At 36.1% G+C, this 15,361-nt stretch overlaps 2 protein-coding genes across 2 annotated transcripts; both read right to left on the bottom strand.

The window, feature by feature from the left end:
* Positions 1–1,134: 1,134 nt before the first annotated feature.
* LOC142606890 (ubiquitin-conjugating enzyme E2 20) lies at positions 1,135–3,191 on the bottom strand. The gene is made up of 6 exons (XM_075778258.1): positions 2,766–3,191; positions 2,331–2,358; positions 1,847–2,074; positions 1,632–1,695; positions 1,478–1,537; positions 1,135–1,371 (listed from the first exon to the last, which is right to left on the bottom strand). The coding sequence occupies exons 1-6, from the start codon at positions 2,894–2,896 to the stop codon at positions 1,322–1,324; spliced, it is 561 nt and encodes a 186-aa protein (XP_075634373.1). The 5' UTR covers positions 2,897–3,191; the 3' UTR covers positions 1,135–1,321.
* Positions 3,192–5,579: 2,388 nt separating this feature from the next.
* Positions 5,580–14,442, bottom strand: LOC142607399 (protein TIC110, chloroplastic). The gene is made up of 15 exons (XM_075778869.1): positions 13,733–14,442; positions 12,970–13,029; positions 12,669–12,792; positions 12,493–12,561; positions 12,293–12,391; positions 11,850–11,916; positions 11,287–11,351; positions 11,108–11,202; positions 10,661–10,788; positions 10,450–10,550; positions 8,863–9,079; positions 8,507–8,661; positions 7,488–7,613; positions 6,398–7,384; positions 5,580–6,233 (listed from the first exon to the last, which is right to left on the bottom strand). The coding sequence occupies exons 1-15, from the start codon at positions 14,251–14,253 to the stop codon at positions 5,991–5,993; spliced, it is 3,057 nt and encodes a 1,018-aa protein (XP_075634984.1). The 5' UTR covers positions 14,254–14,442; the 3' UTR covers positions 5,580–5,990.
* Between the last annotated feature and the right edge of the window lie 919 nt (positions 14,443–15,361).

Raw genomic sequence — 15,361 nt, forward strand, 5'->3', positions numbered from 1 at the left:
TAAAATAAAATAAACAAAATAACTATTGAGCATCAATTTCATGGAACTAGGGGAGAGAGAATTTTTCATATGAGCAATGGCACAAACCCATCGAAAATAAACAAAAAAAATAATTACTGTGCATGATTTTTCTTTTTGGCTTAAAAAGGACAAGGTTTCTTATTAATTTTTTGCATAAGTTTGAGAAGTGATACACGATGTTTTTGACTCAAGATACATGTATATGGAAGCAAGTACATGAATTTATCACTACAAAGTACAAACCAGAAAATTATCTTGTCTCTTCTCCAAATTTGATCATTCTTTAGAAAACATGAATTTATGCAAATGGTGTCTAGAGAGATATTCCATTTCATTATATTCAGTTATAGATTTCCTATGAATTTTTGTGAAGTGTTTACTCTATTATATTATTATAAATGTGGTGCGGAACCTCATTTCATTAAAATCAGGAAAATAGATTAGGAAAAAAATAATTGTAGGTAATCTGTAAATTCTTCTTCAACCCAGGGTCTTCCTCTTCTTCTTCAACCCATGGGATTAAAATACGTACTTTTTCTGTATTTCTTTTTTCTAGGCTTAAAGAACTCTCTTCTTCATTTTCTTTTGTTCATATCAATTAATTAGTAAATGAGATTTTATCTTGGAAAAAATTGAGGTTTGGATTAGACAATAATGTGGAGAGTGTCGATGGGTGGGTTAAGGAAGCAGAACCATGTGCCTAAAGGAACCAAGTATTTGGGAAAATAACTTTAGGAAAGAGCATTAAGGATCAGCAACAATTGGGATTTTCTTCTTTTTTAAGGATATTAATGAAAAATTTTACTGTAGTTGTAAGTTGTATAAAAATGAATCAATATTTCCCTATTACAATTAAACTGCCTCTCAATCAAATGATCTATAACTTTCAAAAAGATTTAGATTCTTGCACTGGTAGCACTACACCTTTTATCTCTTTCAAGATGATGATTTCTTTCTTTAGACGAATACACAAGGCACTGGAGAAACACTGACTATGGCATGTACACAAGGCACTGGAGAAACACTGACTATGGCATGTGTGTGTGTGTGTGGGTGTGTGTGTGTGTGTGTGTGTGTGTGTGTGTGTGAAAGAGAGAGTGAAAGAGGTAGAGAGCAAAACAACAATTGTCTATTAATATTCATTCATTAAAGAAAAAAAGAATTTAACACACAGGACCAAAAGAAAAGGGAACCAAAAAGAAAAAGAAAGCTCAATTCAGTCTCTGTCTCTTCTCCAAAAAGAAAGACAAATGCTTGTATAAATTCTCCATCTCCGAAACTCTTTTAAGGTATGATGAAACTAAGCAGCAGTTGGAGGCTTGTACAACTTCTCCACCATCTTCCTATATTCTGCAGGAAACAGAGGAAGCTTATTTCAGACACATTTCAATGAAAAAAAAAATGGAAGAGGAGTGAACCTATTTATAGAATAGAAAGGAAAATATGTATGTAATACCTTCTTGATTGCTCCAGAGCTGTGCCGCTTGTGTGTTTAGAGGTGAGCTTATGTTTGGTTCTGAATTTCACAAGTAAAACGAATAAGACTGTTGCCGAATTTCTTGAAAATGATATACTTTAGAAAAATGACAAGAGAAAGTTAGAAACACTACCTCCAAGCAGACTTTGGATAGACAGCAGTATGGTTCTCACATCATATGCTGATGACCATTTATCCTGCAGATGGATTTCAAATGTTATCAGATTATGAAGCAGCAGACCACAGCCAAATCATATCATTGCTTTGACACGTTGAACTTTCAGCAATATAGTGTAGTGCTAAATGTTCTGAACATGCCCAGCGAAAAAAATTTGAAAGAAAAAGTACCTGAAGAATGTCCAAGCAAATATTTCCATACACATCCACATTGGGATGGAAGCAGCCGGTTTCGAACTTGACCTTCGGGGGCTTAAACGGGTAGTCATTTGGAAACGAGAGAGACATCTTGTATTCTGTTCCTTCAAACACGGTATCTTTGCTTCCAGCAATTGTCCCTTTCCAGCAGAATATATTGTCTTCCTCAGGGAAGGCCGATATCCCAGATTCTCCACTCATCTAAAATTTAGGTTTTTTAACAAGAAAATTAATACAGACCCTAGATCACCAAAAAAACTCGCAGTTTGGCTACTTAGAAAACAAGGAAATAAAAAGATCTAAATTTTTGAAAAACCTTATGTTCTTCCCAATAACATAAGAAAAAAACCCATCTCAATTATAGACAAGTTTAGGTTTTAAAACAGACAATCCAGGACTACCTAAAAAATAATAATAATAAAATAAAATAAAATAAAAAGAGTTACAAGGTTCTTACCATTAAGGCCATCAACTCAGATTGCAACCTGTTTCATAAAACAATAACAAAGGAAACATCATTAGAGACCCTTCAAACCCCTTAAGAAAGCCAATTCAAACATTCAATATCTATATTCGCATAGAGATTCAAAAAATAAACAAAAACCCAATACCCTAAAAATCCCCATCTAGCTTTTCTAAGTAACCCCTTTTTACAAACGGAAGGTGCAGATCATGAACCCAATATCCACACAAACCCAGAAACAAAAAACCAATACAAGAACTCAACAATCCATAACAAATAGACAAACCCAGATCCCAAAATAACCCACTTATCCTCTAAGAAAAACCTTTCAACAAACAGCTTGTCTACATACATTCAACAATCATCCACATATAATTAAAGTCACAAAAAATAAAGAACAACCCAAATTCTTGACAAACCCAAATCTACCTTTTGAGAACAGACTGAGTATCAACGGTCTTAGCAGGAGGGTTTGGGTGCTTCGGCGCCGCAGCCACGGCCACATTTGTATTGTCTTGGTAGCCTTGAGCAGTTTCAGTATACCCAGTAATGGTCGCCATAGTTATAAAAAAAAATAATAAAAAAAAAGACCCTTCTTTTTTCGCTATTCCTTTCTGGGTTTCAACACACAGAGAGAGACAGAGACAGAGTTTCAACTTTCAAGAAACCCCAACAAAAAAACTGATATTTTGTGAACAAAAAAGTGGGCTTTGTAAAGAAAAAAGAAGAGGAGAAATAAAATCAAAGTTTCCCCTTCTTCCCCTTCAGCAGAGAGAGAGAGAGAGAGAGATCTCAGAGAGAATTTTCACAGAGAGAGAGAGAGAGAGAGAGAGAGAGAATTGATTGTAAGAGATGGGGGACCTGAAGATTTTTTGGGGTTTAAATGGCTGTGCGGATGAGGAAAAAACGACGTCGGTCTTGGATGGGGTTTGGTGCGTGGGGATTCAAAATCAAATTCGAACGTTGCAAGTCCGCTAGGGTAAGTAGATTTTGAATTGCCTTTCTTTTTTTAGGTCTACAACGGCTAGTTCCTTTTTACATGTGATGGTGACGCGTGTCTTCATGCAATTATATTCATATGCGCCGTTTTGGGTAACGATGTATCCCCTGGCTCTCTTTTATTATTATCCTAGCATTGGATTGGAATAGTAATTTTAATATTTGTTGTTGTCCACTTTTCATTAATTTCACAACTATCCTTATTGTTTAGTTTTAAATTACTTTTCTCGATTATCAAAAAAAAAAAAAAATTACTTTTCTCAAAAAACATAAGTAAAAAATAAAAAACACTTTGACAAATTCTTAAAAGACAAATTAGATTAAAATAAAAAAAAGATAGGGAATTCCTATAAAATAAAATAAAAGATAGGAAATATATACAAATTTTTTTTTTTTTTAGAATGAGGGAATTTATTTATTAATTAAAAAGTAAAAATATATCACCTATCTGCATAAAGAAAATGTATCATATGAGACAATCCTATAAGATATTCTTCTCACAATATATGTAGCTCATACACACATGGATTTTACATAGGAAAAAGTTTCCCTCCAAACTAATTTGAAGAGAAACCCTTCAAACTTCTCAAATATTTTTATATTAAGTGTGAAATTTGAAAATCTAACCGTTGGATTGTATGTTCTTATTATATTATTCATGCTTGCAAAATTTCAAGAAAATCAAAAATCAATTGCTATGTCATCAAACAAATGTTAAAATTTCAATTTTTTGTAATCTAAAATTGTGTATAAAAAATAATTTTGTTGATCAAATAGTAAATAAAATCCGATTTAAACGAAATTTGATATGCATGTTAAGAACATAAGGGACCTGAAATTCAACGGTTAGATTTTCAAAATTCACACCTAAAAAAAAGATATATAATAAGTTTGAAGGGTTTTTATCCAAACTAGTTTGAAGAGAAACTTTGTTCATGTACATTGAGAATATACTTCTAGTTAGATCCTATGCTCTCATCCCCCTTTGCAAGCTTGTCCGCTATATCATTTGCTTCATGATGAATGTGATGCGGATGGACGGTCCACTCTCAATTTAGGAGGATCTGCAATCACAAATTAAAATAAACCAAATATAATGCCATAACATCAAATGATGGTAGCCAATATACCAACAAGTTTAGAGTCAACATCTAGATTTAGAAATTTAAACCCTAATTTCCATGCTAGCTGTAGTACTCCCTGCCTAACCATCTATAGCTCTGCAGCATTGTTGGTTGTGATTCCGATGTGAATAGAAAATCATGTAGTCCACCCTCAATCTGCTTTTTCTAAGAACAACCCCCGTTCCCCCCGCTCCTCCCCTCATGCAAGGCCCGGATTGCCTAATGTGATACTGTCAGTATTAAGAGTATAAAAGGGGGGATAGGTGATTGCCAAATAATATATATTCTTTGTAATTTTGGTTGGACATACTTTTAGTTGGATAATTTTATTCATTGATAAAACCATAGAAATTTAACAAGAAGAGATTGATAGATAGAATAAAATATAAAAGGTTCAGGTCTAGACTGGTATATGTGTAATTTTTAATAATAAAAAATACTACCTTAATATTCTGTTATACAGAGACCAAAAAAATACTAACAAAAGTGTACATGAGGATCAATAACGCCCATTTTTAAAACTTTTTAAGGACTAAACCACCTTAAATTAAAACTAAAAGTGCTTATAGATAATATTTAGGAACTAACAGGGTATTTCCTAAAAATAAAACAAAAAAAATGAGGGTGAAATAACATTTTGAATCCATTAGACTTTTTGTTGAATGACGGGCAATGTCTTTTTTTTTCTTTTTTAGGCAAAAAAAAATTTTAAAAAAAGGCAAGCAATATACACTAGGTAAATTCTGAGGTGACCTAACTTGACCCCATAGAACCTCTTATACTAGCGCCATGTTTTCTGTCATCAGCATCCATTCAGTTTACCAGAAGGCTTACGCATGGGTAAATTCTGGCGTGATCTAAGTAGGACCTCTCGTGAGTTGTGACCATGCAGAGTCCAACACCACCATACACTAAGGTTTGAAGCTTGAACCAATGCCTATGGGTATGTTTAGCAAAAGATTAAAGAACCGGTACCAAATGGCACAACCTACGCAATGGTGTCCACATTGCATATCATGTGGTTACTATTTAGCAAATCTTCCGAACATTAGCGTCTTTTAAGAACATAGGCAGGACCTACATGCCATAAAGCCAATGTTTACACACAGACCAAACGATCAAATCACTTAAATGATTTCTAAAACATGTTAATAATCTCAAATATATTCTGCTAATTTGTGTGGTGTTCTATTCCCATGCTTCTTCCCCTCTGGCCTTGTTCAAGCTCTGCGGGTTAGATGGTTGTATTATTGACTTCTGGTTCAGTAAAGCTTTGTTTTCTAGCAAAACAAATAACCTGAAAACATATTCAATATTTTGTTGGAGAAAGGATGTCCAAAAATAGACTAAACAGAACAGTTCTATTACTACTTCTATGGCTCTTGAGTTTCATGTGATGTCATTGAAAACTAGCTACCCGGATTTCGTCAAACTCTTGTCTTCACCACCACATACGATTTTCTCTCCCTTTGTCAAAGTAAACAGGCAGATAAAATGAGCCAATTGCCCCTTGAATGTGCCTTTACCACACTCAAAATACAAAATTCTCTTCTTCTACACCAACAGGACCATTTCTATCCCCCATCTCCTGGAGAGCAGCTGCCGTTGAATCATCTATCCCCAACAGAAACTGCAGACGAGACAGTTTCTCTGGTGCTGGCTCACTCTTGAGGTATATAGTATAAAGATCGGCTAGCTCCTCTGGCACCTCCCATGACACAGGCGTGGCAGGTACAGCTTTGTCACAAGCCAATAAGTCATTAAGAGAAGAAACCTGCAATCGCATAAAGAAGGCTTCATATCTGACCACCCGCACATTACTAGACTATCATAGTACATGTGACTACCATTGAAGGATAAATATGATGACAGAAATGTCTTATTAAACAAATAAAATAAATAATGAATGGGAATAAAAAGTTCGTGAAAAATCCTTACCACTCCTTTTTGATTTCTCTGCCTTAGCAGGGACACAGCCTGAATCAAAGAGTTTGACAATCTACTTTGTGCAAGCTGAATAACAACACGTTTTGCCTTATCAGCATTGACGCTGAGATCTGATGGGATTTTTTCATAGACTTCCTCCTCATCGAACTCTCCAGTGCCTGATGAAAAAATGTCATCCACAGTTTTTTTGAAGAGGTTCTCTCGTAAGCTCTCAGATATCATGCTATCTAATTCAACACCGGCTCCTTTAAGTTCTCTTATCTGCTTTATTGTAAGCCTTCCTTGACCTACAGCCGTTTCAATGGCAGCTGCCATTTTTGTAGTGGTTATGCTCTTTATTATCTTCTGTGCATATTGTGGAGGCAAGCCAACTTGCTTCTGCAACTCATCAAGCTGCTCTACTCTGCCTTTTGTCAACTGTCCGTCAGCTAAAATCACCTCTGCTTGTTGCCTAAAAGCCTGCTCAGCCAGGCTCCTATGTACTTCCACTATCTCATTAGCACCCAAACCCAGGATCCCACCAAGCTGATTTAGCAGAACAAACTCAGAATCATCCTTTTTTGTCGTTATCTCAGCACCAAAGGGAATCTTGGTCACTTCACCAGTAAGGCAATAGAGCAAGTATGTCTTGTAAAGGTCAGTCCTCTCTCTCTCTGGAAGGTCATCTTTGAGAGTTATTTCTGTCTGGCCAGGCTTCCCCAACCTTGCAGCAAGTTCCTTGCCAGGTCGTATTTTCCTAAGTGACTGAATAGATTCCCATTCCTCATCCTCTTCAAATTGTTTTTCTTCAACTTGTTTGGCTTCCTCCTTTACAGGTTCTTCTGATGAGGTATCAGATGACTCCCCTTTTATATCGGCCACCAATTCAGTCACCACTAAAGTGTTGAAAGCTATCATCTTTTTAAGTTCTTTTGCAGTCTCAGTACGATTCCCAGCACCCCGTGCTCGTTTTATGTAGTTGATGAAAATCTGTCGGACCTTCATAGCAGTGATTTGAAGAAAAGGAGAAACATGTTAAATTTGGACTCAAAACCTTATCTTTACACCACCAATTATTAAAGCATTTAAAGTGTATACTCACTGCCTTGCTAGCAATAGACATGGCAACATCCCTAGTCAGCCTTAAGCCATGTGCTGCCTTTCGCACAGATTCCTTGACATCAGCATCATAACCATCAACACCAGAAGCAATTGCATTCTTCACAGCCTGGAAAATAATACATACAATGGCATAAATCAACAAATTGGTTAACGATATTACCATCAACTATCTCAACCATCATTTTGTGATACATACAAACAACAGAATTATATAATCTTTTCCCATAGCAAAGCATCTATAAACTTTACTATATTGCCATGAACAGATCTTCATAGAAATTAGTTAAAAACCAGTCCAATGGCAAAATTAACATCTAAGAACTTCATTTCTAGATAATATAACCAAGAACTTCCATCCCTTATGCCTGACGCAAATGTTGAGTATATCTTTGATGTGGAATGTCCCTTGATAAATTTCCCGAACATTCATCTCTGGTTGTAGCTATCAAGAAACAGTTGCAACCGCAGAAACATGGCGCATCACATTGATCACCCCTTAGAACCACATATCAATTGAAGTCCTCCATGAGACTTCACTTTGCCTTTCTACTTACCATACTAATATCAGAAATGTGCGTGTATGTGTGTACAATACCAACAAATTTGATCCAGCAAAGGGAAAGACGAAGCTCTACCCACACCTATCTCCAAACAGCCTAATAGTAACACTAAACAGTGTACCATAGTATCAAGTTCTTGGTAAGGGAACTTTTTCAGTGACAAATATCGAACTGCTCACAAGGGTCCCATCATAAAAACATAGGACCTTTCCAGTTCCCCATCAACCTTTATAATTCTAAACCTCAAGTGGAAGTACAAGAGTTGGGATGGAAGTGCACCAAGAACAGAGAAAAAATAAGGATTCCATTAGACATATCATGAACATAAATTAATAAAATAAAATAATAATGCTATGGAAAGATATACTTATGCTCTGACAACCAGATATTACATACAAAAGAAGACAATGGTAACCAAAAAGAGAGAGAGAACAGTTACCTTTTCAAACAAACTGCCACAGATATCTGAGTGGGCAGCTTCAACAGTCTGCTGAGGTACACAAAGCATGACACGTAACCTTAGCAAGGCAGACACTTCATCCTCATCCAGTTCTCCATCATTTACGCATTGCTGAAGTTTTTGTCGGTATATTTCTTAAGAAAAAAAGGACATGTCAGCTACTGATACCAAAATAAATTATTATACATATTCCACTAACAAGCAGCAAGACATTTTAGCAACATAATCAAGTTTGAATGAATGCATATTGCAGAATGTAAATGACACTTTTACACAAAAAAATATATTTTGAAATGCAAGAATGTAAACAAGACCAGGATTACAATATATATTACCTTCATGAATCTCACTGGCTTTTTGTGGATCAAAGTGCAAGTCATCACAGAGATTTTGAAGGAAGGCTGCTTTGCTATCTGCCATTTCTAAATCACCACCAGTGACAGCCTGTGCAAGCCGCTTCCGATATACCTTTGAGGTAACATCTAGTGTAATGGTTTCTGCTTCTCGTTTTCCCAGACCAAATATATTCCTCAATTGATTTAATGCAGCAAGCTACATCAAAAACATACATATGTATTAATAACAGGAGGATTGTGTAGAATTTAAAAAAAAAAAAAAAGAGTTTTTCAACATAAGAACAAAGCTGAGCAAGAGCAACCAAGCACTAGAAAACCTCAAAAACACAAGAAGCATGATTGATACAAGTGATGAGAAATATTTAATTATTTACCTTATGGAGGAAAATTATATTGCCAACACCAAGCAATGAGATTCAGTCATCCATTGCTTGGTGTTTTAAAAGCATTTTACTATTTATCAAGTTTGTCAGACTTACAAATAATGATGAAGACAATGTTAAAATGAGATAAAGAAAAATATCAATTGTCATATAATGCAACTTCATATGCAGTCTGATGTCAGAAGCACAAAGACAATTTTATATTAATAGTCTTATTTAATTTTATAGTTCAATTACAAATTATTTTAGGTCCTATTAGTTAACTAAGATTATAGTATTATATTTCATTTCCAGGAGTCAAGCCAAGAGCCTTCTAGCTCAGTTGGCACCTCCTGGTGTTTACAACAGAGATATTCAGGATTCAAAAACCCCCTCCCCCAACTATTGAATTTTCCCACAAAAAAAAAAACGTTATCAAGAGTCCGGGTAATTTTTGTAGTTCAATAATTGAGCTTTCCTAAGTCAATAGAATTAGGGTTAAGTCAGTTTTTTCTTTTTTAGGTAATCAAAGTTTTATTGCATAAGAGAGTATATCGTGTTCACAATGGTGAACACTTTTGTGCTTAAAACAAATACAAGTAACTCAAGAAGAGTTACAAACAGTAAGAAGACAAACAGAAATGGAAATACGTTGTGTAGTTGATATAAGCTTGCTATATACTTCTATGAAGACAGTTTACAATTTTTTAATCTATAAAAATTCCATTGAAATTTCCCAATGGTTTGGTTTTAATTCTAGCTAATGTTAGGTGCTAATTCCTAAGCTTTCTCGCTTGATGTCTATTCCAAGCAAGCCTAGGTGCTGATTCATAAGAGTTTTTTTTTTTTTTTTGGGGGTTACTATTCAACTTTGGTATTGCATCCGTTTTGGTATTGTCCTGCATCACAATCTTAGTTATTAACCTAGAGGATTGGAGATGACTCTCCATTACCAAATGACGGGGGATCAACACAATAGCTGTTAGCAACAATAGAAAGATCAATTGAAAGCACCACCTATGACTTTTCTTATACAACACAATTAGTATCTATCAAATTTCCAATACCATATAATTATAGAAGATTTTCCATGGACAGGTTTAGGTGCGATTATAAATTAGAATATTAAGAGGAAGGTTAAAGTGCACACTCAGCTTAAAAACAGAAGATGTTCTTTTTTAGCAAAATTTTCTCATTTGTTCACCTTATTTTCTTCTATGCGACCGCTAGACAAAGAATCTGAAACATAAGCTCTATAAAGCAACTTCAAGTCATCTATCATTCTGTCAGGATCAAAGTCTCCACCTAAGCCAAAGATACAAATTAATACCAGCTCATGGATTTGGAATGTCCAACACTCAGCTTTGAGCAGCTTTGGTAAACATCAAAACAAAAGGTTCAGTTAGGATACCTACCTAGTAAAGAAACCGGGCCAAGCCCAAGGGCAAAGCGATCTGCATCTGGATGGTTCTTCAATGAAATAAGCAAACTATTGAAAGCTAGTATCTTGCCGAGCTCTTCCACAGCTTCTTTGACAACCTTGCTGGAAACCCCCTATTTTTTGTTAGATTATGCAAGTGATACACATCACAAACTAGTAATGAATCAAAACTTCCAACAAGACTCAAATATACAGAACAAAGAATTTTCCATGACAAAAATATTTAGTAAAAAAAGCTGAAAAAGACCCAGCATTCAGGTGTATAAAGGAGTGATACAAATGATTGAAGGATAATTTTCTACAACTAGATTACATAGAAGAGCATCCTGCCAAACATAATGTACTTATATATGATGTGTCTGAGTTTGTGACACATGAAAACATCTATAACTGCATTTATTTCAAGTAGCAGTGACCATACACTGATCTTGTCCTGGACTTGAGTATTTTGAGCGCTGATGAAACATTTTTTTCCACCAGCCTTCTTGCATGTTCCTTAAACAAGTCCATGGCAAGCTGCAATGAATAGAATATATCACATATAGAACAATTTCGAACCAGTTACATATATTAAATCAAAAGAGTTGAGAAGGACAGTACCTCATCAGAAAGTCGATATAAACGTTGTGCTTCTCTAAGGCTAACAAGCTGCTCCGCGTCAATATCTAAAAGCAACATATAAGACTTTATTTACCATTAAGAATTTATAAAAAGTATGACAATTACTGGATTGTTATTCAGCCAAAAAATAAATGACCATTATAGGATTGCAAGTAGAGAAACTCATAATGAGATCATTCACCAAAATATTCAACTGTATGCATGTATTAAACCAAATAACTACATTAAAAAATATTCTAGCATTAGAAAAGAAAGTAATCAACCAAGAGTATTATTTGTGTTCAAGAAAGAGGACCTATATCAAATATGATTAGATCCCTATCATCCACTGCTAAAATTATAAATTAAGCATTCAATGCAAATTTAATCACAACACGCTGTTGATATCAAACAAACCATGTGCCCTATTAGGGATAAAAGTTAAGCACACTACTTTATAAACTACACAGTGTTTTCAATCTTGCTTAGCACAAAGTTTCTTCAATATGATACAAAATTTTTCACTAGTCACTGACAAAGACCTTAGTGCATGATGTATTTACCTTGGCCAACTGATTTTAGCTTAGAAGCATACAACCGCTGGGCATTATCGCGGATAGCAATCTCAACCTGACAGAAAAGATTATTGTTGCCCACTTAGTAAATTAATGACGGAAAATTTTTATAATAAAATGCAACAGACTATGAGAAACACAAGAAATTTGATCAGTGTCAACATTTGATAAACTGTGATGGAAGAAAAAATTCACATTGCAGAATGCACAGCACCATGATTGAAGTAGATGTAAAAAAAAGAAACCAAGATTGCCAACGAAATATAGCTCAAATGGAATTCCCTCCTATAATAATGGGATGGAGAATTGAGGCTGCCTTGAACCAAAAACCCATTGGGTGCTTGTATTCCTTAGCCAAAAAAAACCCAATAGAGACCAAGCTCACAAGTTACTAGCTATCAAACTAGAGTGAAAGATCAATGACTAATTACCTGGGAATCAGTGACCTTGAAGACACGCTTCCAAGGTAAAAGGAAAGACGATGCTTCTCTAAACACAAGAGTTGAAACATAAATGAGCTTCTGAAATGCCTGCACTGGAGACATGCTAATAATGGTCAAGCTCCATATCTTCGACTTAAGTCCTTGAGATTAATAGGTAATAATTAACAATAATAGCACATATGACCTACCCGACGCTGCTCTACATCACCGTCACGATCTCCAGTTTCAAGCCTTTGCCTAAAGAGTCGCCTACCAATCTGTAAGCCACAAACATCATTTCATTATGATTTGAAATTTATTTCGCAATTTAAGCATTCTCAAACTTTTTGAGAGCATAAATACAGAGAATGCACAAAAGAAATACCTCCATATGCATGGCAGCTGCATCTGGATCATCGATGCCCAAAGCCTTTTTAAAGTTAATTATTGTGTCAGCCTCATCACCTTTGAGTTCTTCACTTCCTGGAGGAAGGACAGAAGACACGAACCTGAATGACAAATTGATAGAGAATATTACCAAGAAAGTCAAACGCAATAGTTGAATTACACAGTTTTGAATCTTATACCAAATTCATATCTCAGATACAAATAATTCCCACATAAAATTTGTAATAGATTTCATTACTCCCCATATGTGCACAACTAAATCATATCATCTGACTCACTGGCAATATATATCACAAAGCTCCGCATTAAATGCCTCATCTTGTTTGCTTACTCCATACCTGAAAATTAAATTAGGAAGTCAGAAAAATAAAATGTAGGCTCTTATAATTAAAACAAAATTGAGACTTGATCATAAGTCACTCTCACAACCCCCAAATGGTACAACCTCCCTCTTTCAGGAAGAGTAGCAGACCATAACAACAAATTTGCAGCTACACTTGGCCGTACCCAGCGCAAAAAGTACACTTGAAAAAAAAGACTCCATGTTCAACCCAAGGAGGCAGATAAATTGTAGCTCAGAATGCATTCTTGTGCAATACCCAGATGCAAAAAGAGTCATATACAATATGGAAATAGTAGTTCCTTCTAATAAAAACATAAAAAAAATGATCTCCAACATGCCACACATGACACGCCAAGCCCCATGAAACTCAAATCAGACTATATATCAAAGCTTTGACTTTCTGGTTGACTCTTTCTAACGTTGCAAAGCAAGCTTTGGAAATCCCATAATTTTCCATTTCCATTTTCACATCCTCGTCATTATATTAATTTGATTTTCATTACATGTTAGTCAAAAACCAATTAGAACTCATCGTTTTATTAGAATAAAGCGATTCACAGCAAAACAAACTCGTCTCCAAAATTCTAATTTACTTAGGCCACATATATATATATATATATATATACACACACTAGTTATCAATCAAATTACAACGGAATGAATGAGTGTAAGTAAAGGGAGAAAACAATAGAACTTACTTCTTGGCAATCCTCTCAATATCGTCCTTGTTCACAACCTTAGGATCGTCACATCCCGCCACGTAATTATGCAAGTCAGCGGCAGCAACGTCCGGCACAGCCGCACTCACGGCATACGCGGCGGAAGCAGCAGCTGCGCCGAGGACGGCAGCTCCGCCGACAGTGGCGACATTTCCCTGGGCCTTACCGAAGCGAGAACCCAAGCCGTAGCCGGCGGCAATGGCGGCGCCGATTAACAAGGCGGAGGAAGCTAACCTGACAGGCGGCGAGAGGCTGGCCACCAAAGGCTGAATCCCGGTGAGCTCTCTTTTGCCTCCGACGAAGACTTTATTGCCCGCCGGAGGAGGAGGAGGAGGCGATGGCGTGGAAGGCGCGGATTGGTCGGAGGAAGAGTTGCGAGGGACTGAGACACGGAAACGGCGTCGTCTGTTGAGGTTGTTAGAGGTTCGGAGAGGGAGAGGGAGAGGGTTGAGGAAAGTGGAAGAAGAAGAAGAGGACGTTGTGAGAGTAGAGGGATTCATTGTGGTTCCTCCCTCTGTCTCTGTCTCTGTGTGCGAGTGTGTGAATGGAACGACGTCGTTGGATAGAAGGGAAGGGGCTTATAGGGTTTAACGATGGAAGAGCGGGACTGAGAAATAATAGAGAGAGTGAAAAATGTAGATAGGAATGGAAGAAGAGTAGGTAGAGATAGAATAGAGAGAATGGAGTGATTGGGATTCTGTGCGTTGTAACTCACGATATAGACTACAGAGTAGTGCTTAATGGGCTTATTACAAGTTGTTGTGGGATTGGACTTCTTTATACATGGGCTGTAAATGGGCCCTATGTTGGTGTGAAGCTTTCTCTTATGTTTCATGACAAACATCTTAAAATTTATTGATTACCTGTTTGTATTTCACCTCAAATAGATTACACGAAATTTGGTGGAGACATGCATATCTACAAATTTTTTGCCCAAAGTACTATAGATAAAGGTAAAAATTAACTAAAATAGTATAGTAAAACTTATAAGTAGTACAAAAAAATGTAGTAGAGCTCATAAATAATAGCAAAAATAAGCTGAATAGTAAAATAAGCTGGTTTTTTAAGTTATAGCCAAATGCATACAAATTGAGGCAAATACAATTGAGAAACTATTAATTTAAATATGTTGATCCTCGAGAAGAAGTTGAGATAACTAAGGCCTTGTTTGGATTTGGCCAAACTCAGTTAACAAAATTGAGTTTTGTTAACTCATAACCCAAAAACCGTGGGTCCAACATCACTAAAGTCTGTTTGGCTGCTTAACCCGAATGATAACTCAGTTGAGAAAGCTTAGTTAAATGGCTTGTGAGTGAACGAATTTGGAAACTCCCTAAGGCTGTTTTCAAGTTATGAGATATCTGAACCCAGCGGCATGCCTGTAATTTTGTTTAAATGTTGGGTCCCACAACAGTGTATCGTTACATCACTGCAGACCCATTCCATCAATGCACAGCTTCTAAATGAGAGCAACGACACTTTTCCTTTACACTCTCCCAACTACCATATTCTCACTCCTTCCATCTCACTTCACATTTTCCTTCTCCCAAACCCACAGCACGCACAGACTGAAGCAGAGCTTCGTTCATTCTGCCCATAAGCACCTTC

This window comes from Castanea sativa, chromosome 8 (genome assembly GCF_040712315.1).
Source record: "Castanea sativa cultivar Marrone di Chiusa Pesio chromosome 8, ASM4071231v1".
NCBI lineage: Eukaryota > Viridiplantae > Streptophyta > Magnoliopsida > Fagales > Fagaceae > Castanea > Castanea sativa.

What these genes read in the sequence shown, in the direction of transcription:
- LOC142606890 (XM_075778258.1), bottom strand. Translation starts at nt 2,896, where the DNA reads ATGGCGACCATTACTGGGTATACTGAAACTGCTCAAGGCTACCAAGAC. An exon ending in ACTCAGTCTGTTCTCAAAAG is followed by an intron (nt 2,359 to 2,765) that starts GTAGATTTGGGT and finishes TTTATGAAACAG; the next exon opens with GTTGCAATCTGAGTTGATGG. An exon ending in CTGAGTTGATGGCCTTAATG is followed by an intron (nt 2,075 to 2,330) that starts GTAAGAACCTTG and finishes CCTAAATTTTAG; the next exon opens with ATGAGTGGAGAATCTGGGAT.
- LOC142607399 (XM_075778869.1), bottom strand. Translation starts at nt 14,253, where the DNA reads ATGAATCCCTCTACTCTCACAACGTCCTCTTCTTCTTCTTCCACTTTC. An exon ending in CAGCTGCCATGCATATGGAG is followed by an intron (nt 12,562 to 12,668) that starts GTATTTCTTTTG and finishes TGTGGCTTACAG; the next exon opens with ATTGGTAGGCGACTCTTTAG. An exon ending in GTGGCAGTTTGTTTGAAAAG is followed by an intron (nt 7,614 to 8,506) that starts GTAACTGTTCTC and finishes ATTATTTTCCAG; the next exon opens with GCTGTGAAGAATGCAATTGC.